Source organism: Populus trichocarpa, chromosome 4, assembly GCF_000002775.5.
Source record: "Populus trichocarpa isolate Nisqually-1 chromosome 4, P.trichocarpa_v4.1, whole genome shotgun sequence".
Taxonomy (NCBI): Eukaryota; Viridiplantae; Streptophyta; class Magnoliopsida; order Malpighiales; family Salicaceae; genus Populus; species Populus trichocarpa.
This window is the reverse complement of record NC_037288.2, coordinates 10,435,136-10,457,785: the sequence shown is the minus strand read 5'-3', so window position 1 is coordinate 10,457,785 and position 22,650 is coordinate 10,435,136. Positions and strand designations below refer to the sequence as shown.

At 33.6% G+C, this 22,650-nt stretch overlaps 3 protein-coding genes across 7 annotated transcripts; 1 reads left to right on the top strand and 2 right to left on the bottom strand.

The window, feature by feature from the left end:
• Positions 1–6,972: 6,972 nt before the first annotated feature.
• Positions 6,973–10,146, top strand: LOC18097675 (60S ribosomal protein L7a-2). The gene is made up of 7 exons (XM_006384210.3): positions 6,973–7,099; positions 7,826–7,873; positions 8,169–8,370; positions 8,553–8,722; positions 9,092–9,220; positions 9,312–9,404; positions 9,797–10,146. Exons 1-7 carry the CDS (start codon positions 7,097–7,099, stop codon positions 9,926–9,928), a joined length of 777 nt encoding a protein of 258 aa, XP_006384272.1. The 5' UTR covers positions 6,973–7,096; the 3' UTR covers positions 9,929–10,146.
• Positions 10,147–11,076: 930 nt separating this feature from the next.
• LOC18097674 (general transcription factor IIH subunit 2) lies at positions 11,077–18,956 on the bottom strand. 5 transcript variants are annotated; one of them, XM_024599576.2, is made up of 9 exons: positions 17,696–17,772; positions 17,064–17,527; positions 16,047–16,112; positions 15,893–15,957; positions 14,720–14,897; positions 13,638–13,990; positions 12,926–13,387; positions 12,331–12,706; positions 11,077–11,830 (listed from the first exon to the last, which is right to left on the bottom strand). In XM_024599576.2, the coding sequence occupies exons 6-9, from the start codon at positions 13,911–13,913 to the stop codon at positions 11,706–11,708; spliced, it is 1,239 nt and encodes a 412-aa protein (XP_024455344.2). In that variant the 5' UTR covers positions 13,914–13,990; positions 14,720–14,897; positions 15,893–15,957; positions 16,047–16,112; positions 17,064–17,527; positions 17,696–17,772; the 3' UTR covers positions 11,077–11,705. The 5 variants fall into 5 exon arrangements, with proteins under 5 accessions (XP_024455344.2, XP_052308295.1, XP_052308296.1 ...); XM_052452335.1 differs by lacking the exons at positions 17,064–17,527; positions 17,696–17,772 and adding an exon at positions 18,795–18,950; XM_052452336.1 differs by lacking the exons at positions 14,720–14,897; positions 15,893–15,957; positions 16,047–16,112; positions 17,064–17,527; positions 17,696–17,772 and adding an exon at positions 18,791–18,956 and having other exon boundaries at positions 13,638–13,986.
• Positions 18,957–19,881: 925 nt separating this feature from the next.
• Positions 19,882–21,841, bottom strand: LOC18097673 (uncharacterized). The gene is made up of 4 exons (XM_006384208.3): positions 21,577–21,841; positions 21,231–21,338; positions 20,651–20,725; positions 19,882–20,369 (listed from the first exon to the last, which is right to left on the bottom strand). The coding sequence occupies exons 1-4, from the start codon at positions 21,708–21,710 to the stop codon at positions 20,138–20,140; spliced, it is 549 nt and encodes a 182-aa protein (XP_006384270.2). The 5' UTR covers positions 21,711–21,841; the 3' UTR covers positions 19,882–20,137.
• Between the last annotated feature and the right edge of the window lie 809 nt (positions 21,842–22,650).

The window sequence follows — 22,650 nt, the reverse complement described above, 5'->3', positions numbered from 1 at the left end:
AGATATGAAATTAAGATATCCTCGTAGAAAGAAAAGTAACAAAAATCACAATACTCAAGGGCTAATAACTTAATTTCAAAAAATAAAATTGAAAAAAATCAATTTCAGAAAAGAAACTTGAAGAAAAAAACTCGAGTCAACCCGAGTTTACTCTACTAACCCGCCACTCGCAATATGAGATCGGAATAAAAAAAATTTAAAAAAAAATGAACTAGAAAAAAGGATCAAGGATAAAAAAAAAAAAAAAAAAAAAAAAAAAAAAAACTAAAAAGGATTGCGAAGCCCAATTCTCAAGTCAACACAATTCTGAAAAAAAAATAATCTAAAAACATTAACAAAAGAAATTATTCGAGTCAACCCTAGTTAACTTGCAAAACTTACAACCCGAGTGATGAGACTGTAATAATCTCATAGAAATAAAATAAAAAAATAAAAAATTCAATTCTCAACCAACAAAATATTCAAGGATGAAATTGAAAAAAATAATAATAATTAAAAAAGACCCCAAGAAGAAACGCCCCAAGTCAACCTAGCTCAATCTTCCGAGCCCGCGACCTAGGTCATTAAATTAGGATTTTCCTATAAAAAGCAAGTTGAAAAAAAAGACTGACGCTCAATTTCTAATTAGTCAAATAATAAAGGATGAAATTCAAAAAAATAATTCAATCAAAAAATCACCTAAAGAAAAAAAAATATTAAACCTAATTCCAAATCAACTCAATGTCAAAGAAATAAATCGAGAAAGAAAATATTAAATTAGAAAAAATAAAAAAAAAAGGTGACTCGAGTCAACTCGGGTACACCTGCCAGACTCGAGAACCACAAGATAAACTTGTAGAAAACAGACTGAAAAGGATTGTGAAGCCCAATTTCCAAATCAACACAATGCCAACTGGTGAAATTGAAAAACAATTAATCTAAAAAAATTAACAAAAGAAATGACTCGAGTTAACCTTAATTATCTTGCAAAATTCGTGATCTGAGTCATGTGACCATGATAACTCTATAAAAAGAAAAACATAAAAATAAATTAAAAATAAATTCCAAACGACCAAATATTCAAGGATGAACTTGAAAAAAGAAATAATAAAAATGACCCAAACAGAAAAGACTGAAGTCAACATGGGTTAACCTTCCAAACCTGCAACCCGGGTCATGAAATCGAGATTTTCCCATAAAAAGAATAGAAAAGACACAAATGAAAAAAAAATGAGAACCAGAATTAAGAGAGAGAAAAAACATTGCACAAAACCCGAGTAGAAGAGAAAGATAAGAGAGAGAAAAAAGAAGAGTGGAACGTTGGCAACACACTACCACTAATCAGTGACTATGCGCCACATCAACAAGTAGCCCTCTTCAAGAGGCTTTGAAGGACATGGCAGAATGCCACCTTTGGTGATCAAAGAAGGCCACGTGCACCTCCAAAGCACGACAAACCTCTTCACATATTGGCCCGTGCAACACATGCCCCAAGCATTCCTTATTTCCTGATGATTTTTGTCCCTGCTTTTGTTTCAACGTCAATTATGGTCTCTCAATCGCTAATTGATTTAAATGAGTGAAATTGAATTTTATTTTATAAAATTGAGCATCCACCACTCACCAAGATTTTTCTTACACGCCGTAAAATCCCCATATATAGGCAACCAAAACAAACTATTAAGTCCAATCTCATATAAACTCAATTCTAGAGGATCAAATTGAAAACCAAATAAATCAAGTGATAAAAAAAAAAAAACAAATGGGATGAACATGTATCCTTGTTTGTTCAATTCAACCCCTTACGGTAGTAGCTAAAAAAGGGATGTATATTTGTTCGATCTTCAAATTCAATTCCAAAATCTTTAATTGTTTTAAATCAATAAAATCTCATTAAATTTTGTCAAACCAAGTATCCATCGAGTTTTGTAATTTTTTTCGAACACCATGAGCTATATTCTAGGTAGCCGAAACAAATCACCAAGCCTAATCCAAAATAAACACAACGTCAAAGGAACAAATAAAAAAAATAAATTGAGGGACCAACATGAAAAAAAATCCAAAGATCTAAAAAAATAAAGAAAGAAAATATTATGGAACACTATTACAAACTATAGTGTTTTCTCTTTACCTACATAGTGAATATCCTATAACCTTTAGTTTTTTATTTTTGTAATTGTACTTGAGATTTGTAATGGCTGCTAGCTAAGGAGGACATGTACACTCCTAGTTAGCAAGCTCTTGCAAGAGCAGTAAATTCTTGATAACACCTGATACTTGAGTTGTGGATCTCACACGAGCGTTTGTTTCATGAATAACATTTTCCTATAAATCATTTTCCAAAATTTTCCATATTTGTTTTACTTTAAGAGAGTTAGTCAATAGAAAGTGGTTTCGAGTTGAAGGAAAAGCTTAAGTCTTTCCAAAGAAAAGTGTTTTCCTTCTCTCAACTCTAGAAAACTCCTTTTGAATCTTTTACAAAAAAAAAAAAGTAAAGTAAAATGAAAATTACAATTAAAATCAAAGTTTTATGAAACTGGGGTTCAAAGGTTTCCAATTTTTATTTTGGTTTTTTAGTCATAATCAAGTTGACTGAAAGAAAATTTGGTATTTTGATAAACATAAAATATAATTTTAAAATAAAAAGTGGTTGACACATGCATTGGTCGCGCCAGCATGTGATACCACATACGGTGTCTAAAGGCAACCTTTCTTGATGTAGTTAGAATTGTCTCAGTGGCCCCTCCCTTTCTAGGCGGCGCGTACAGCGTACCAATTTCTAATTTGGTGTGGGTGACCTTTTTTCCCCCTTTTTTTTTCTCACCCCTTCAATTTCCATACCTAGCCCTTCAAATTTTTAAACTAGCTTTTCAATTTGTTTGTTCATTAAATTCAGTCTATATTTTTTTTATTACTATTTGTTTTATCTGAAACAATTTTTAAAATTATAATTTTTTTTCAATTTCATCCTCCTTCAACTTTTTCATAAATCATTCTCGATCTTCATTCTTTTGATAAACTTTAAAAAAAAAGTGATTTTCCAACTTATTTTTTAAAGTATAACCAAACACTGAAAAATATTTTCAACTTATTTTCTATAACATTGTCAAACATTAAAAAAATCAACTTTTCAGAAATTCACTTTTAATTAAAACTATTTTTCAGCAAATAAATAGAATATAATAATTACCAATTGTTACTCCTTATACTCATTTTAAAAATAGAGATAGAGACTGGTACGAAAGAAAAAATTAAAATCAAGTGATTTGACTTGAATATTCTTACCTTAGTCTTTTTTTTAAAAAAAAACTAATTTTCTTTCTCCTTTTTCTCTATTCTAATGCTTTCTTTCATTGGAAAAAACTACTAATAATTACTCTTATGAGTAACATGAAATTTCTTGTTACATTGAAAATGTTTTTATTAAAAATTTAATATGGATAAAACTCACATATAAAGAAGAGATTATTAGAAAATATCACATTGATTGAGAATTAAATGATGACTTGTATATAAGAATTGACTCACAAACCTAATAGTCTAGTTTTTTTACTCTTATGAGTTGAATGCTTCAAAATGAAAATCCATGACTTATTAAATCATAATAATAAAAAAAAAACATTACTCAAACTGCTCATCTTGGAATTGACCTATACCAGGTCTAATGACTTGATCAACATTCAAGCTACTTTAGATGGTGTGATTTGTCTCCAACCTCATATATCTGAGAATTTTCTTCAAGTGGCTTGTTCTTTATCAAATTCGTGTAGGAAGCTTTGAGGAATAAGGTGCACAATGTATATTAGTTTAAAATACCATGGGAGTCCTTGTATATTCTTAAACTTGGATTTATCTCATTGTCGACTAATAAATTGATCCTTCATGTTGTATAGCAATACAATAAAATAGATCAAGATACCATTTGTCTATTGATTGCAACTATGATCAAAAGTATTTGGTAGCAGGTTCTAAATAGTTGTGGGATTCAAAACCAAATTAGACCTAGATCTATAGAGTTTGTTATGGTAAAAAATTAGTGTATATACCTTGTAGTCAATCAGTTGGTTACACTTGATATTGACGTTATTCATGTAAATATATTTAATTTATTAATAAAGACTTATTTATTTTTAATAATCATCAACAATTTTATTAATGAATATAATATTTGATTAATAAATGTAGATTAAAGATAAAGTTCTTGGAACAAAAATATTTTGCAAATAAAATTATAAAGTTATTATAATTATGAGATTTTTATTGCATTAAAACATTGTTCCTAAATGTTCCTGGTCAATGCTTTATTAATACTCGATATTAATTAGAGTTGTTGCAGCTGATATATATTATGTTTTTTTCTTTATGAAATGGAGTTGTTCTTATAAATTGGGGTATGAGAGATATCTAGAACTAACATATTAGTGCTTATCAATTGACAAGTAGTCTCATAACCCGATTTTTTGTCCTTTTTTCTTACTTTTTTGAAAAATCCAAAAAGAATAGCAAAAACAAAAACAAAGAATCCAAAAATATATATATTTTTGATATATTTGTGTCGTTTTTGATATTTTTAGTTTAAAATCATTGTTGACATTGACATTACTTTTTTCAAAAATACCAAAATACAAAAAAATAAGAAAAACAAAAAAATTTGGATAAGGGGATCAAAAATACAAAGGAAGAAAAATAAGGAACCAAATTTTTTTTAGTTTATCTTACTGATTTTTTTTTTGTACACTGGATTATCCAGAAAATCAATTAGACACAAATTAATAAATTTGAACAAAGATGCCATGCACACACATGGTATCCTCGGTTGCATTGTGTAATTCTTTTGCCCATTAAATTTTGTAGATAGGTATGAATAATAATAAGTTGAGGGCTGGATTTGGAGAACCGATGATGACTTTCTCTTCATTATATATATACAAAGATCAAAATAATATTCTCGCCAATGTATGGCATAATATTATATAATATTAGAATAATATTACCCAATATAATTTAATTTTGGGTAATAGAAGATATTTTAAATTTACAACATTAGTGAATAAAATTCAGAGTCTTATTAATATTTTATTGTCTCAAATGAAAAAAAATTCTCATCTATTATTTTTATCCAAAAAAAGACAAAACAGGATTCGATTTCCATGTATAAGGAAGGAAGGTTAGATACCTCTATCAAGGTTGTATTTAAGCATTTGTAAATGCATTCTAAATTTAAGCATTTTTAAATGCATTCTAATTTTATTAGCTTGGGATTTGATACCAAGCTAATGCTTTGCTTAATAACTGCTTGTCGAGCAACTTCTCCTTTTCCTTTTCTTCCATCGGACATTCATTGTAGCAATTTGCTTGGGTCCTGCTAGGGAGGACCCAACTCTAATGGATCCAGCATGACCTAACGTCATTGGATTCTTGTGGAAGTAGGACCCAAAGCTTCCCCCAGCAGGACCCAAAATAGATTTGGATTCGGCTGAGAGTAAGACCCATTTGAGTTGGGTGCTGCTGGAAGTAGACCCATCAATTTTAGGTCATGTTGCGACTAGGACCCATCAGCGTTGGATCTTGCCCCCAACAGGACCCAACAGTGTTTGGTCCTGCTTGGAGTAGGCCATCAGTGCTAATAGGACCCATCAACATTAGGTCCTGCCCCCAGTAGGAACCAAGACTCAACAGCTTTGGGCTCTGCCTCCCACCTCACCATGACCCAACGTCTAATTGGGCCTTGCTGCCACTGGACATAATAGCTTTAGGCCTTGTCTACCACCGTGACCCAACGTCCAATTGGGCCCTTCTGTCACTAGGACCCAACATCTTTGGACTCTTTGTTAACCAGGACCCAACAATTTGGGTCATGCCCAAAGCAGAACCCAACGCTTTGGGTCTTGCTAGTAGGTCAAGCACAGCAGCGTTAGGTGAGTCTCTTTCATTCAAAATCTGTGCCTGCAATTGACCCGGAGTAAACTAGTTGACCTATCGGATCAGTCCAAAACTCAGGTGATCCGGCAAAAACCCGAAAGGAACTTTTTTTTTTTCAAATGTGTTTTCTCTCCTACCCTAAACCCTTCTTTTTTATATATTTTTCAGATGGTTTAGATACAAAATAAAGTGACACGACAAGTTAAAAAACTAAAAACTAAAAAAATAGACAAAACACCCTCTTTTTTTAGGAACTTCTTTAAAAAAATTTTTATTTAACCCGCGACGGAGCGCGGGTTACATAGCTAGTCAAAGCACTAAACCACGAGATTAGAATAAAAAACAAATACTAGATTAGTTAATAGGTCAAAGAGAAATTAGCAAATACAATTTAAATAAAATTCATATACAGTATAAAAACACATATAAGTAACAGTTGCGAAAAATCAAAAGCGATGTAAGGAGAAATATAAATGTCTAATTAACATCTAAAAATAAGATACAAAGTTAAGATTTATCTTTAGTTTACATTGAAAAATAAAGAGAAAAATATAAAATATTTTAAAAATTAGATAAATATTAAATTGGAAAAAACCATAAAAAGATTAAAACCTTCAAAATAAAAGTCTAATGCTAAGGATAAAAAAACTTGAAACTTTTATACTGTTAAAGGGTATATAACATCAACAAACAAACCAATAATATATTTGAAAAAAATAATCAATGCTGACATTTTGTCGTGATGCAATGTTTGATTCATAAAAAAAACACTAAAATATTTATTATTATTTTTTCAAAGAGAATTTTCTCTTTAAATATAATTTTTAGTTTGATATATATATATATATTCTATTTTTTTTAGAAGAGATATAATTTGAAAGTAGAAGATTTTATCTCGTTAAATAAATAATTTGTAAGATATTCCATTTGGACAAATTTTAAGATTTTAGGAATTGGGAAAATTTGATAATTGATCAAATTTTAAGAAGAAGGGAGGGCTTAATAAATAAAATAAAGATAAAGTAGAAGTAAAATAAACCAATTAGCATAATGAAGGGACCAAAATGTAAACTGAAAGAACAATTTAGGGTTTGGGCAAACCCTACTAAAGCAGCCGTTTTTGCTGCTCTTCTGCCCCTACCCATTTTCATCTCAAACACGTTCAGGTTTTCGATCTGCAAGTCTCCTCTTCTAGATGGTAACATATATCACTCATCTTTAATGCCCCTTTCGTTTTTCTCTTGCAACGTTGTCTATCTTGTGCTCAAAAAGCTTAACTGATGATTTTCTGGTGTAAAATTGTACTTCTTTTTTTTTACGCCGATGCTTTTATTTTTGTTGGGATGGCGGTGTATGATCTTACTTCTCTATGTGAATAAGATTTCAGTCTTAGTCTTTCTAGTGTTTTTTTTTTGTACTGTGTGTGGTAAGGCAGAAAACTTATTGGAAAAAAAAAGTATTAAAAGTACCCAAAATACTTAAACTTTCTTGAGTTAAATTTTTTTTGGAGATTCTGCTGGTTTGTTTTTATTGGGGTGTTAGTTAATAGCTGCACTTCTTGTTGTATGAATTGAAGTTTCATTGCATTTTGTTATTTTTGATATCTCTGCTGTGAGGCTATGTGATATGGTTTGGAAATTGGTGGATGATGGACTTTTTGAGGCTATAGTGTAGAAATGTTGCATTTATAAGCACCGTACAGTGTATATATTGGTGGATGATGGAGGACTTTTTCAGGCTATAGTGTAGAAATGTTGCATTTATAAGCACCATACAGGGTATATATTGGTGGAAAAGACCAAAAACATGGTATTTTTACCCATTGTTTTGATCAGCTCTGTTCTTGACATGCATATTTTGGAATAATGTTCTTTGTTTCTTTCCCTTTTTTTGATTCGTTGGCTTATTTTTATGTTTACTACAGGCTCCCAAAAGAGGTGTGAAGGGCCCACTGGCAGCAAAGAAGAAACCTGTGCGTGATCTCCCTCTCTCCCTCATTCTCTCTTCTGTGGTTGTCGTCGTTTATTTCCATTTTGAATTTGTAGCCAGCTAGAGCCAACCATTTTTTCCTGCAACTATCCCCTTAATCTCATGCAATCATATACTTCTAAAAGTCGAGAATACAAATGCTAAGAGATTATGATTTATACTCAATTCATAGAACTTGCATGTGATTATTATAATTCTGCTTCATTATTGACAGTTGGGGTTTATACTTTGCTCCTTTGCAACTAAAGGTTTAGTGCACCGATGTTGATTAATTACAGGAAAAGGTAGTGAACCCTTTGTTTGAAAAACGTCCAAAGCAGTTTGGAATTGGTGGTGCACTTCCACCAAAGAAGGATTTGACTAGATTTGTCAAGTGGCCACATGTTGTTCGTATTCAGAGGCAAAGAAGGATTCTGAAACAGCGTTTGAAGGTCCCTCCTGCTGTTAACCAGTTCACAAAAACACTTGACAAGAACCTCGGTAAATCTTCCATCCCCAATCTAGAAAAGTTAACAAACTTTGGCTCCCAGGATCATGGATGTTGGTGCTTAAATGTAACGCCAATTATTCTTATAGATATTGTAGTGCTTTGATGCATTTTTTTAAATTACTGAAGCTGCAGATAATATTTGTTGTTTTGTTTTCGTCATTTTGTGTTACAGCTACGCAACTTTTCAAGTTGTTCCTAAAATATAGACCTGAGGACAAGGCTGCTAAGAAGGAAAGGCTTCTTAAGAGAGCACAAGCTGAAGCTGAGGGGAAGACTGTGGAAACAAAGAAGCCTATTGTTATTAAATATGGTCTTAACCATGTTACTTACCTCATTGAGCAGGTATTGATGTTAGCATCTACAGTTTTTTTTTTATTATTATTATCTCTGCTGCTAATTGGGTAATAAAGTGATAATATATGTTCTGGTGCATTGTGTACCTTTTCTAATTGACCTATTTGGGAGTTCTGTTGTAATTAAGGTTTTATAGGAGAAGATGACTTCTGAATTGATTGCTTTGTTTCATCTCTTAACCTCTTTCCTCTCATTTCTGTCAATTATTTGGCTGGTTTACACATTGATTCTCATCCCTCTGTTTACACACACACACACCTTCCTTTCAACCTTTTATGGGATCCGTGGGGAGAAATTGCAAGGCCAATTTTTTGTGTTCTTGTCTAGGTAATATTGTTTTTTTCTTGATGCGTGTAGAACAAGGCCCAGCTGGTCGTTATTGCACATGATGTAGATCCAATTGAGCTTGTTGTTTGGTTGCCTGCATTGTGCCGGAAAATGGAGGTTCCTTATGCCATTGTGAAGGGCAAGTCACGACTTGGAGCGGTGATTTCTCTGAACTTTTTCTTATGCTTAGAATAATTTTTTCAATTAATTTTTCATGGATAATGAAGGATATTTGTTTTTTAAAAACCAGATTGTCCACAAGAAAACAGCTTCAGTTTTGTGCCTTACTTCTGTCAAGAATGAGGACAAATTGGAATTTAGCAAGGTTTTGGAGGCAGTCAAGGTAATATCTTAATGAGCAACGACCCTATACCATGACAGGCGTTAAATATAATGATCATGTGCTTGCTCTGTTCAGGAATGTCTGTTGCTAGGCCTATCCATCACCCCAAAATGTTATTTTGAAGTCTGATCTCAAAAAAAGAAAAGAAAAGAAAAAAAAAACAGCACATTTATTTGAAACCCTCCTAGAAGATAGCAAAATTCAGAAAGGGGAAATTTGTCCCTTTTAAACCGTTTCACGATGAAGTCTTTATCTAACAGCGATGCTTTTTTATGCGGTTGACTGAAATGATTTCTCATCGAACTTGCTTTTGTATGTGGTTTACCTTTGCATGGTTTACCTATTTCTTGAATTCTGTTCTTGCTTCTCACGTTTTTTCTCTTCAACTGCAGGCTAACTTCAACGACAAGTTTGATGAGCACCGCAAGAAATGGGGTGGTGGCATCATGGGTTCCAAATCTCTGGCCAAGAGCAAAGCTAAGGAGAGAGTTTTAGCCAAGGAGGCTGCGCAAAGGATGTCTTGAGCTCATCTCCTTTAGAGGCTTTGGACACGAGTTACAGTGAGAGGATCTTTCCTAGATGATTGTAGCTTTTATTTATCTTTGTTTACCGCTCTGTTTGTTAGTACTGTGGACAAGTTTTGTATTGATTGGGTGGCGGGAACATCATCTTCACATCCTCTGTTATCCATCCTTTTGGTGGGAGAACGAAAATCTAAAGCCATCTCTTCTCTTAAACTTAATATTATTTTGCCAAGAAACTAGTCATTTCTAAAATTGAAGGTTGCGGCCTTCAATTGTTCAGTATGAAAGCTCTCGATTGTGAGTCTATAGCTGTTCCCCCATCTGGAAGAACCCCTTCCTTCATCTACTGCAGCATGGGCACCATTGCTCCATGTTGAGAGATTTATATATTTCACTATAGAGGGACCAATTTTTTAAAGGCAAGTGGCCAAGGAACGTGCTTTTATTTAATACATGCAAGTTTTATTTCAATGGTGGATGGCGAGTAGACAATGTTTGAGCATGAGGAGATAAAGCACGTTCAAATGTTGTAGCTGACCTTGATGCGGTAGCCTGGCGTGTTTTAAGTTATTTTTGTTTTTTAAAAAAATTAAATTTTTATTTATTTTTTTTAATTTTAAATTAATAATTTTTAGGTGTTTTCAGTTATTTTAATATGCTAATATTAAAAATAATTTTTTTTTTTAAAAAAATATTATTTTAATAAATTTTAAAACAAAAAATATGAAAAAATAATCAAAACCGTATTTAATCTAAATAAAAAATTGTATAGTTGCGAGTTTTATTTAGGCCTTAAATGCATTAATCACTGTAAATGGACATAAAGGCATGACGTTGGCTAATCATCTGAAATTTGATTTGTAGGGCAAAAACTTTTATTTTACCAGTCACATCCCTCCCTCGACTCGTCCATATTCTGCCTTGAAAACCATCAAATTAAACCTTAAATTTCCAGAGATCAAGATTCACGGCCATTTTACTTGCGACAGAAAATGGAAGTGCAGATAGCAGAGGCGCTGTGGCTGTGATGCGTGACATTAATGAAGGCACTGCTCTACCTGAAGTGAGGTCTCCTCCAGTGCAATAAAATTAACTGCAGTAACAACCAATCACAAAGCATGAGTGTATATTTGTGATGTCCCGGAAAAGAAGAGTAAGATTTTCTTTTACTCCAACCAATCAGTAAAATTTGAGGAATTAAGATACGATACCCTAGTTCTTTTTGAGTCACTGATTGGATACAAAAAAAATTACCCAAAACTCCTGAAAGGTATGTGCTGTTTCTATGACATGGTATATCTGTGAATCAAATAAAGCCAATGCACCCTCGGGAAAAAGGGGCGTACAAGTTCTAACATGAGAGGGTTCTAGTCACCTAAGAAGCACTTTTAAGTGACCAATTATGGCTACAACCATGATGGAATCACATGTCATGTGAAAGATTGCAATCCGCGTGACGCATGTGGCCTATGAATTCTTTGATTACATATTCAATGGACGTGAGCTAAGCTCCGCTCAACAGCCCTATCTGTAAAACCAAGTATCCGCGCTCAAGAAAGCATCGCGACAATACTTGCCTGACCAGTCAAGTTAGGTATCTGTCCGTGTTGCAATGGTGACCACGCCATACATGAAAAGGAAAAAAAAATCTGAACTTGCTTGGATGTGTTTGAAGGAATAGCAGTAAGAGCATGCCATATCCATATGGCAGAAGAAAAGTAGAACACTCAAGTGGCAATAGTTTTTCATTCTTCATTACCGATGCAGCGGTGCCTGACTATGAAGCTCTAAGGCTCTCGCAACCTGGGCAATTGTGCAGGCTCTCATGAATGTAAATGTCACAGTCAAGGCAAAAGTACTGTTTGCATTTTGGACAAGCAACTTGAAGGCTGGGTTTATTGCCTGTGACAAAACAATTAGAATAGCTGAGCAACAAATACTTGCCAAACATAATGAGAGTCTTAACCACAAATCCATCAGCAAAAGAGAAGAAAAAAACTAAAATATGAGGTGGACCAGTCAGTAGTAAGTAAGTTTTCTTTTAAGCAGAGAAAAAAGGTAAACGGAGTCTCAGCCCAAATAAATCTGCCAGCTAACATTGGTCCAGCAGTTTGACACCAGAGTTAAAATATATTTCTTCTTGATAATTTTACCAGAGATGGGCAACAAAGGATCTAGGTTATCATGATGCACCAATGACACTCCAAAAAAGTTTGGTTTGCAGGCAGAGTAAATTTCAAACATCTCTGTGTGTGATGCCCCAATAATAATAGCAACATGAGAAGATAATTCATCCGAATCTGGATATTATATCTGTATTCCATAGGCATGCATGGTCATGAATAGAGACGTATAACAAGGAGCATGTACAAATGCAAAACCTCCACATCTATATAACTCACCAGGATTGACAAGGCTTTGTTGGCAACCAAAACAAGTTTTCTGTGATCTACGATGTGGTTCATTTTGACGTGATGGTTTCACCTCATCAAATGGTGCTATGGGAAAGAGATGATGGTACGACCTTGCTAAATGGGGTGAAGAAACAAGTGTCAACCCACAAATACGGCATTCGGTAGGAAGCTCACACACACGCGCTTTACATCTTGGACAAATATACCCCTCACCAACTTTCGATTCTTTATGACAAGAACATATCGAGATGGAACCCTCTGCTGCTCTTTGTGGGAAACCCATCTTGATCAAGTTAGCTATTGCAAATTCTGCTATTGCCGGAGGAGGGGGTGCATGCTCCAATATTAACTCTTTAAAGTGGCTCTGCATAAGAAAAACATAGCAGCAGTGCTTATGAAATATGCTTTCAGCTTTAGGATTGGTAAGAAAATATTAGATGCCCTTGCGTTTTGTAGAAGATTTTCTTTTCTTGGAATTTTTGAAAGACTCAGATTTATTTTAAGCTTTTAGTTTTCAATAACAGCCAGATTGCTTACAACATGGCAAGTTATTCTCAAATTCCTTTTAGTTAATATAACTCACCTCATCCAAAGCAACAGAGTACAATCCACCAGTTTCTTGGCAGAGATGCTTGCATATGAACATTTCAGCAGAGAGGCCAATAACTGAGCATCTCATTTTAGACTTCTTGCATTTCTGGATTGTCTCCATTATATCTCCCGGATCACAGGTCGTAAGGGCAGAATATAAGATGAGAACTTCACGATTACCATATGATGGAATTTTATCAAGATACTCATGAACAAGCTCCAATGCATTCTGTAGTGACGAATCACCTGAACATTCCAGCTTAGCCATCAAAGCCTTAATATGAGACTCAGGACTCCCACCAAGCTCCGTTAAAGAATAAGCAACCCCATCTTTTATAGTAACCAAAGCAATCTGACTAAGTGGATTCTGATCAAAAAACTCCCTTATAAACGCCTCAACATTTTGCGCAACCACAGCCATTCTGCTTGGTCGAAAATCCATCACCGATGCAGCCTACAAAATTCATTTCTAATTTGTTACTTTCATACCATTTGAAGACCAAGTGATAGTTCAGAAAATGTTTTTTCATTCCTTTATCACATAATATGAATGAGAGGACATAATAACTCCATTTCTTTTGTCCCATTCATAAGAAATTATTTTCTTAATGCAGGGAGCAAATCCACCTAACAATTAAATATTAAATATTGAAAATGTAGTCAGAAATTGAAAAAAGGAAGAAAAAGAATAAAATTATGATTACCCTTGAGAGATCTAGGACAACGTAGAGAAAGCGAATGAGCCCTTTCTGAATACGCTGGGAATTAGAAGCAGTAGAAAGAGAACGAAGGCGACGGCGATACTGAGCATGGTACATCGCTTTGTTATCCAAAGGACGAAGGAGCCCAGACTCATCCTCTTGTAAAGCTTCCCAAGATCTCTCATCAGAATAATTTCTCTCTCCCCAACCGTCGAGATCACCATCTTCTTCATCATCTTCTTCTTGCTGTCTTCTTTTTTCAGCAATTTTGTTAGTCATGCTTGCTTTGACTCCTCCTCCTCCTTAGAGTTTGTTGAATTCGTCTTGGATTAGGGTTTTGTGCTCAAGATTTCTGACTGTTGAGAAGACGAGTGAGAGGAGGGGGGGGGGTCCCTCATAAAAATTAAAGATTCAGTTTTTTGTTTTGCTGATAAATGTAGCTATAATGATATCTAGAAAACATATCCAGCAATGAAACATGATACTTTGTTTTAATTGGGAACAATTCATAAAATTTCCACACATTGTAGAAACTCAATAAATTTTTGCATGTTGTGTGATCAAAAGATGAAAACGAAAAAAACTTCAAGTCAAGGATTTTGTTTTGCATGTTGGATCCTTGAGAGCCTGATAATTTGGATCGTTTTGGTGTGCTTTTGTAATGAATTGAATCAATGAATCAATAAATTTTTGCATGTTGGGTGAACAAAACATCAAAACGAAAAAAACTTCAATCCTTGATAACCATTGAATCTGATTCATTGATTCAATTCATTACAAAAGCACACCAAAACAATCCAAATTATCAGGCTCTCAAGGATCCAAATCTAAAGTTGTCCAAACAAAAAGACAACAAAACAGATATAACAGCAACATTTTATATAAAAAAAAAATCCCATATCCCAAAATCAGGAAATAAAAAGAAAACCATTTCAATATTGTCAATAAACCAACAAAAAAACTGCATAAGATCTAAAAGCAAAACATCAAAATTAAGAGTTCAATAGGGAGAAATAATGCAGTAATAAGACAAAAAGGTTAATTGGAAAATGGGTAGAAAAGACACAAGTGCTTATGATATATACCTGAGAGAAGAAAATGGGAAAACAGTTGTTGCAGTTATTAGTAGTAGCAGCAGTAACTGTACATGCAGCACTGACTATGAGACCCATCTAAGTAGAAGTCACCATCTCGCTAAAAAAATCTTCTCTCTCTCTCTCTCTCTCTCTCCAAGGAACAGCAACAACTGGCGGGTTGTTCTACCTGCAAAAGAAGAAGAGAAAAGAAACCACCAAATTAAGAAAGAGAAATAATGTAAAAAATGAATCTTTTAATATTAGTTATTAATATTATTAGCATAGTTATCAAACCAAACCCCGCTCAATGACCAGTTCACGGGTCGGGAGTTAATCTAGATCAACCCGGAAAATTGAAAAAAAAAAAAAAAGAAGCTTATAACAGTGGTGATTATTTCCCACAACAAAAATACAATTCCAGAACCTCTTTCCCACAGCAAGGTTGTTAAGAACACATTTTTGACACGACACGAAAAATGTAGGATAAACTCGGATCGTAAAATCGTAAGGAAAATTTTTTTTCATTCATAGTTCAAGCACCTTAAAACCTTAAAATACATTATTCAAATAAAAATTCATACATAGTTCAAGCATCTTAAAACACATGGTCCAAATAAAAATTCATACAAAATTTAACTAACTTTTCATTAACTAACAATTAACAAACTAAATAGTACCATAATATGATTCTAATTAATTTTTTTGTTAAAAAAGATGTACCATAATACATGTGTTATACATAACAATTCATATAATCCAAAAGCATGCATAAAGAACTCACAAAGCTAAAGTAATTGATGAATGATGATAGCAGCTCCACTAAAATCTGCATATGTTAAGAGCTCACTTGAGAACAATTTCAAACCTAAATAGTTTGCTGCCAGGTTCGAGAACCAGCCAGATGAGTTAGGTCCTCTCTGTTTTTGATGTTTATCCATAAAAATTAGAATGTCAACAGCCAAGTTATATTAAAACCTAAAGGTACTAGAGAAGTGACCATCTATGATTAGATATTGTTGGTCCACTAATCCCAACAAATAAATCAAACACTTACAATCAGAGCTTCAAACTCTCAAATATCAAGTGACAAAAGAAACCATAAGGTATGCTTAACAATTCAACATTCAGTAACAAGTAACAGCATAAAACCAAATTTCATGATAGCTGAATCCCGCAACTTACGTCGAGGGGGCCTGCAAGCAATAACCAAGAAAAACTGCAAGTCTGCAATCACTGCCCATACACCCCTGTGAGAAATAGCACACGAGGTATTTAACATAAGCTTGCATTTCATAGTATCGAAGCAAAAGTACCGAATTAACAAGCATGCACAAACCTTTTCACTGATGTAACAACATCACCAGATGTGCTGATCTTTGGATCAAGGGCTCCACTTGCCCATCTAGTCATGATACACGGAGACAATGAATAAAACTTGAGTGAAGAATTACAGTACTTTTTGAAATACAGTAGCAATGCATGGGTTAGGCTTTTTTTCAATAAATGCATGGTCATCTTCTGTATCGACAGCAACCAGTTATTGGAAAATATCCTATATCCTATGAAAAACAGACAAACACTCATAACTGACACATACCGCTTTTAGGTAGGCACAAAGCATCCCTCAGTGGGTAAACTAATAAGAAGCGTACACACAGAGCATCAATTCATTCATTAAAGATCACAGCAGCATGGCAACATTAAAGAATCTTACACTAGTAGATATGAATATGGCAAGGGCATTTTGATTTCAAAAGTCAGAATCTGGTGTCTTACTTGGTATGTTAAGCACATGTATCATCAAGACAATGAAAAGCAATTAGCTAAGAGCAACTCTGAAATATAATATAGAGGAGCACCAAAGGCTATCAAATACAAATAAAGAGCTGCAACATCAGAGTTCATCACAACAATGATTTCCTTTTGATAACTTTAATCCACATGCTCATTAATTGACTACGGGATATATGAAAAGCCAAAGAAACAGCAGCCACTTTAAAAATAAGTTCAGGTTAGAAAACATAATAAAATTTGATTAAGCAAAATTTCATTAATTGACTCTGAGATTAGTAGTTGCAAGAGGAAAAAAACTTGAGCTCGGCTGCTTACAATGGCTTTATTTTACCAGGTGCAAAGGATTTTTCCACATGGTTTTGTCAAGATTTAGCAAAATTATTTGCCATTAAAATGAGCAAGGGAAGAAATTGTTGTGCTGTGCATGTTATAAGAAATCAAGATCACTTATTACTGACTCCCCGGCTCCCTCCTAATTAGTTTCCCAACTAAGAAAACTAATTCAGAAATCAGAAGCTCCATACACAAAAAAAATCCTTCAAGGTTGCAGATCACTTACCAGTAGGTTGCAATTTGCAGATATAATTCTTTTCCACCCAGATGGAAATTGGAGAGATGGAAAGAGAGGTAGATTGTACAAAAGTGGAATTTGGTAAGTTACGGAGAAATGGAAATTGGAGAGATGGAACACTGGATGGTAAGTTACTTAAATGTTGCAGAGATGGTTTGTTTTGAATTTGGAAATTGGAACTGGAAGGACTTTGAGAAAGAGAGGCGCTAGGAGACGCTAGGTTTTTTAATTTTTGGTGCTGTTATTGGCTTACTGTAGTGCAGACTGCCAGTATATATAAATTTTTGAACCAGAGCTGAACCACTGAAATTACCCGAGAGTCACTCCAGAAGACCTCAAGTCACTGGCTGCCCTTAGAGCAGACTAAGAATCAGATACGGAAGGAAGTGAAGGTGAAGCAAGCTTGCGGGCTAGGCTTTCTCAGGCTTGACAATATGACAGGGCCTTTGAGCCTGGGCCAACCCAATAGGGGTTGAAAAGAGGGAATCAACCAAAGATTCATCAGAGGTAAGAAAGAGTTAAACTCCGAACTAAGAGACAGTAGCTGAAGCAGAATAGTTCCTTGTGTGTGCTGCCTTAGGAAATGGAATATAATAAGGGAAAGCAGTCAATCCGCTTACCGGAAAATCGGTTGTCGTTGTTCTAGAAGCCTCACTACCAGAGAAAGAAAGAAGAGAAGCATCCACCTAAAGACCAAGGGCCTTTTTAAACACGTAAAACAGGGTTCAAAATCGTGATTTTAAACAATTTCAGCCGATTTCAATGTTTTCGTACGATTTTACTGCGATTTTACCAAATTTCGAGTTTATAAACTGATTTAACACGATAATATATATTGACTCGTAAAATCGTATGATTTTACAAGACAACTCGTGATTTTAACAACCTTGTCCCACAGCTTATAGCAGTGGCAATTCATACTTTCACAATTCCAGTACTGAAAAAACAGTTCCAGTACCATAACTCCAACACGTCCAGACTGAAAAAAAAAGTACAGCTCCAGTACCACAACTTATTACAAGCAATACCTCACCATTGAAAAAAAAGAAAAGAAAACAGTTTACATCCTTCACTTTAAATTAACAACAACACAATTAAAATATATAAAACCCTGAACCAAACATAAATTCTAAAATATTTAAACAAAGAATCCACATTCAGAGATAAAGCAGGGGGTGCAAACTTATATATATATATATATAAAGGGGTTGTGACAGTGCCAGTATCCTCAATCAACATAATAAAGCGGGGGATGCAACACGCTAACCACATGCTATAGAGCCACATTCAGAGAATACAAAAATCAGCAAATCAGTCATACAATGAGTTAGGAAGGGTAGGAAAGTCCGCACGCCATGTAAAGCAGTCTTCCCAAAGCAGTACGAAAGACCTGCAATAGCATTTCCAACAACAAGAAACTGACAGTTTCTTTTATTTCTCTCAAAAACTGAGCATAAAATATGACATTATCCTCAGAAGATTACCAAATTCCCTAAATCTTGAGAACATGCCACTAAACCAAACCATAAATTTCCTCATGTCACTCAATTCGATAGGTGAAAAACGTTCATATAGATGCCATAGACCAAATAGTATCAACTCATGCATATATATACAGTGAAATAAGCCTTTAACAGAAGAACCTAAAAACCAAGGTGTAAGAACTGTGTATGTCGGAACCTGTGGAGAGAAGAAGAAAAAAAGGAGAGGTTGACTTGCCTGAAATGGAGCGTAATCCAAGCTTGAACTGAAGGTCAGTACTCAGTAGTAGCTGATTAAGAAAAAGAAAATGAAGAAGAAACAGATTAGGAACTGAGGGGAAGAGGGGGAGATGGGATTTGTGTTCTGCGTGGTGGCTGCCTGTTTTGAGACCCAGGGGATTCTCATCCCTTGTTCAAGACGGCGCCGTATATTAAAAAATAGCTAGCCTTTCTTTCACCATGGGATTATTAATTATTAATTTTTTATTTACTAATAAAAAAAATAATATTTAAAAAATAAAAAATATTATTTTAATATATTTTCAAGTAGAAAGTATTTTCTATTACAATTAATATAACCCCTTTTAATTATAATTATCAATAAAAAAAATTAAAATAGTTGTGGTTGGTTTAAATATTCATATTACCATGTTAATATATTTTTTAAAATTTAAAAAAAAAACTTTAGTTGATTTCTAACAACTATGAATTTAAAATAAATTATAAACTGAATTTTTTTATTTAAAATATTGTATGTTTGCCACAATATCAAATGTTAGGTATATTATATTCTAGTTTTTCTTTTACACTTTATAAACGGTTAGTTTATTGAACCCATACAATATATATTTTATTTTATTTTAGTCTTAATAATACACGTGGCAAAATCATGTATAAAAAGAATAAAGAAATCAAATATAAGAATTGTAGAACAATAAAGACCACCTTATTAGTTTCTAAAAATAGATGGTAAGTTATAATCTTTTTTAGCCGGTAAAAACTAAGAGCAAAATTCTAATGCAAAATTGGCTGATTTAGCATTTTGCTTTTGATATCTTAACTATAAACCCTAATCTTGCAAGTAGAGTTGAAGCTTCTTCACAAAACCATAGAACACAAACTACTAGATATTTTAGCCATTACTATTTAACTAGTATATAACTAGTATATAACTAGCTTTCCTTCGTGCGTTATGCTGTTGAATGAGGGGAAAAAAAAAACTTTGAATGTAAGAACATAATATCCTGATAACATGAAATTTTACTAGTATAAAAAAACAGTTTTTTAATTTCTTTTTAAGACAAAAAAAGGTACAACAATCAGAATTACGGTAGAACGGGAAATCAATTTAGCTTGAAGAAAAACATTGAGAGAAGGCTTGCTCATAAGATTTCACAAATTACAAAATATTTGTAAATTGTAACACCATAAATTCTGGCTCTTGAGGGTGGTGTTCTCAGCAGTAGGGTAGGGCAAAACTCCCTCTAAACATCATTCTGACACCATATTTTAATCATTTATGACCAAGATTTTGCTTATGTCGTAAACCCACAGACACAAGGCATACAAAAAAAGTTTCTCCTAGTTCATTGCATCATAATCATCCAGATTCTCATTATATTCAAGCACCTTTCTCTTTATCTTGGATGTATCTACCCAAGTAACAAAGTCTTCCATGCTCCTTGTTACCAGGAATGCTGGGTCAGTAACGGTCTCGGGACCTGCACGAATATGCCCCTGCTCAATGTATGTTATGGCTTCTTTTAAGTGTTCAGCAAACTTCAATCTCATCAAAACAGTTGAAAGCCTACGCCTGCAAGCAACAAGATATACTCATTAACAAAACAAACATGCAAGTAGGTAAAGATTTGAAAGAAGAGAATTTCCAAGCAACCAGTCAGTACAGCAGTAAGGGAGAACACCATGCTAAAGTCCAATGGAAGTTTGGGATTTCTCTTCACACCATAAATATCGAATTGCACCACATTTTCTGTACACATCCTCTCAAGAGAGAGAGTAGAAAAGGGGGAAGGGCTCAAACAGAGGGGTCTCATTACATAGCAAAAGATTTCAGTTCAAGAAGCATTATCCTACCTGCAAAAGGATGACACTGACAAGCGATCACACAAGGCCAAGCTTTTCCTGCTCGGTATCACACCCATGTTGTAGCTGTCATTTGCAACGAGACAACCAAAACATCAGTACTTAATTGGAAACAACAGCAACAAGAGAAAAAGGGTGCAACAAAAAGAACCACTTAGAACATTACTTGTAAAACCAATTTAAAAAGACTATCTCGGTCAATTGTGACTTTTCATTGCCTGATGTTCAAACCTTAAAACCAACAAGCAAAACATGAAGCTGGACACTATCCATAACGCATTTACAAGAATGGAACTTAAATCAAAGACTAAAAAAGATTGGTATTCATCACAATAAAATCAATCTGCTGCCAGTGAAGCAATGCCACATATCAAAAGCAGCACGGGTAACACTAACTACTTTGTTTCCACCAAGATTAAAATGTTTATTTAGCAATCTTTACTCCTTAAGCTCAGATTTTACCATATCAAAGCCTCAGCAATCCTTTAGCCCAAATTATCACTAACATACACACATTTTCCACTAATGATAAGATTAAACAAAACAAAATAAATAAACAAAATGAACTTACAGCTTCTCCAAAAGAACGTCAGTCATTTCAACACGATAAGGGTCTCTAGGATCCATCTGCTTCAAAATATTTGTCAACTTCTGCACCATCCGGCACACACTAGAATACCTGCATTTCACAATTTTTACCAATAATTAAACTAAAATATAACAATCCCCAGTTCAAGAAACACAACAACAACAACAATAATAAATTTCACGTTTCATAAATAAGTACAGAAAACTAAAACAGGCAAAGTTAAAGAAACACAAAAAAAGTAAGTATTTTCATAAAGAATTAGAGAAACTTAAAAGAGAGATTCAAGAAACAAAAAAAAAAACAAAAGTTTTCAATGCATACAACGTACTTCTTGTAATCATCACGCTCAACGATGTGGTAACGTTGCATAACATGTGCTTCTCTGTGATTCTGCTCTCTTTTCCAGTCCAAGAAATTTACTTTCTTTAGCAGCTTTCTCTCGTGAAACTTTAGCTTCCTCATTCTTTAAGAAACTGCTTCTGTAACAATAAAGAAAAGTGCCACAGAGAGAGATTGATTGATAAACCCTAATGATAACTATTTGATTTTGTTTTCGTTTTTTTCGCAGGGGAGGAAGAGAGGGAGAGCGCCCAGATGTTTTTTTAATTTGGGCCTTAAACCCTAAGCTAGATGGGCTTGGGCTTATGCTTTGGCTTGTTTTTTAAGGAGCTCCAGCAGAATTTGGTTTTCTAAAAATTGATTCAAAATAAAAGTTTTTGTAATATGAATTCTTAAGGGAATAGGAGCCAGTTATTGGCAAAAATAAAATGTAATAATAGAAAAAAATAAAATAGAGCATGAAAATAAAAGTAGCAATATAAAAATAGAATAAGTTTATCTCCTCGAAGAATATTTCTTGGTGCAATAATTGATTATATATAAACATGTGCTCATAATGTATATATACGTACTCACAATGTATATAGAATAAGAAAATCTTGTTTGAAAACTTCTAAAAAAAAACATTATTTCTTACAAGAAAATATCATTATTTAATTTTTCTTAAATGTTCATGAATGTATATATAAGATGAGGATAGATAATGAATTAATTATTAAAATACAATTAAATTTTAAATAAAATTACAAAGACTATATAATAGCTAGTAATTATTATAATAAGTATTAATAATGATGATGCTTAAAAAAACCAGAATGTTAGGGAATTTATTTTTTGTCGTGTTTGGAAGATGGATTGATCACAAATTCATGTTAATATTTATTATTTTATTCTCCATAATAGAGGATTCCAGGGGTTAGCGACAATGATTGAATATCTTTCAAAAACAGTCTTTTTTAAAAAAATTAGGGACCCTCCAATGATTAAGTCAATAATTTTATTATGAAGATTTGCAGTAAATAAGTATTAAATTCTAAGAATAAGAATATTTGTTTTTTTTGTT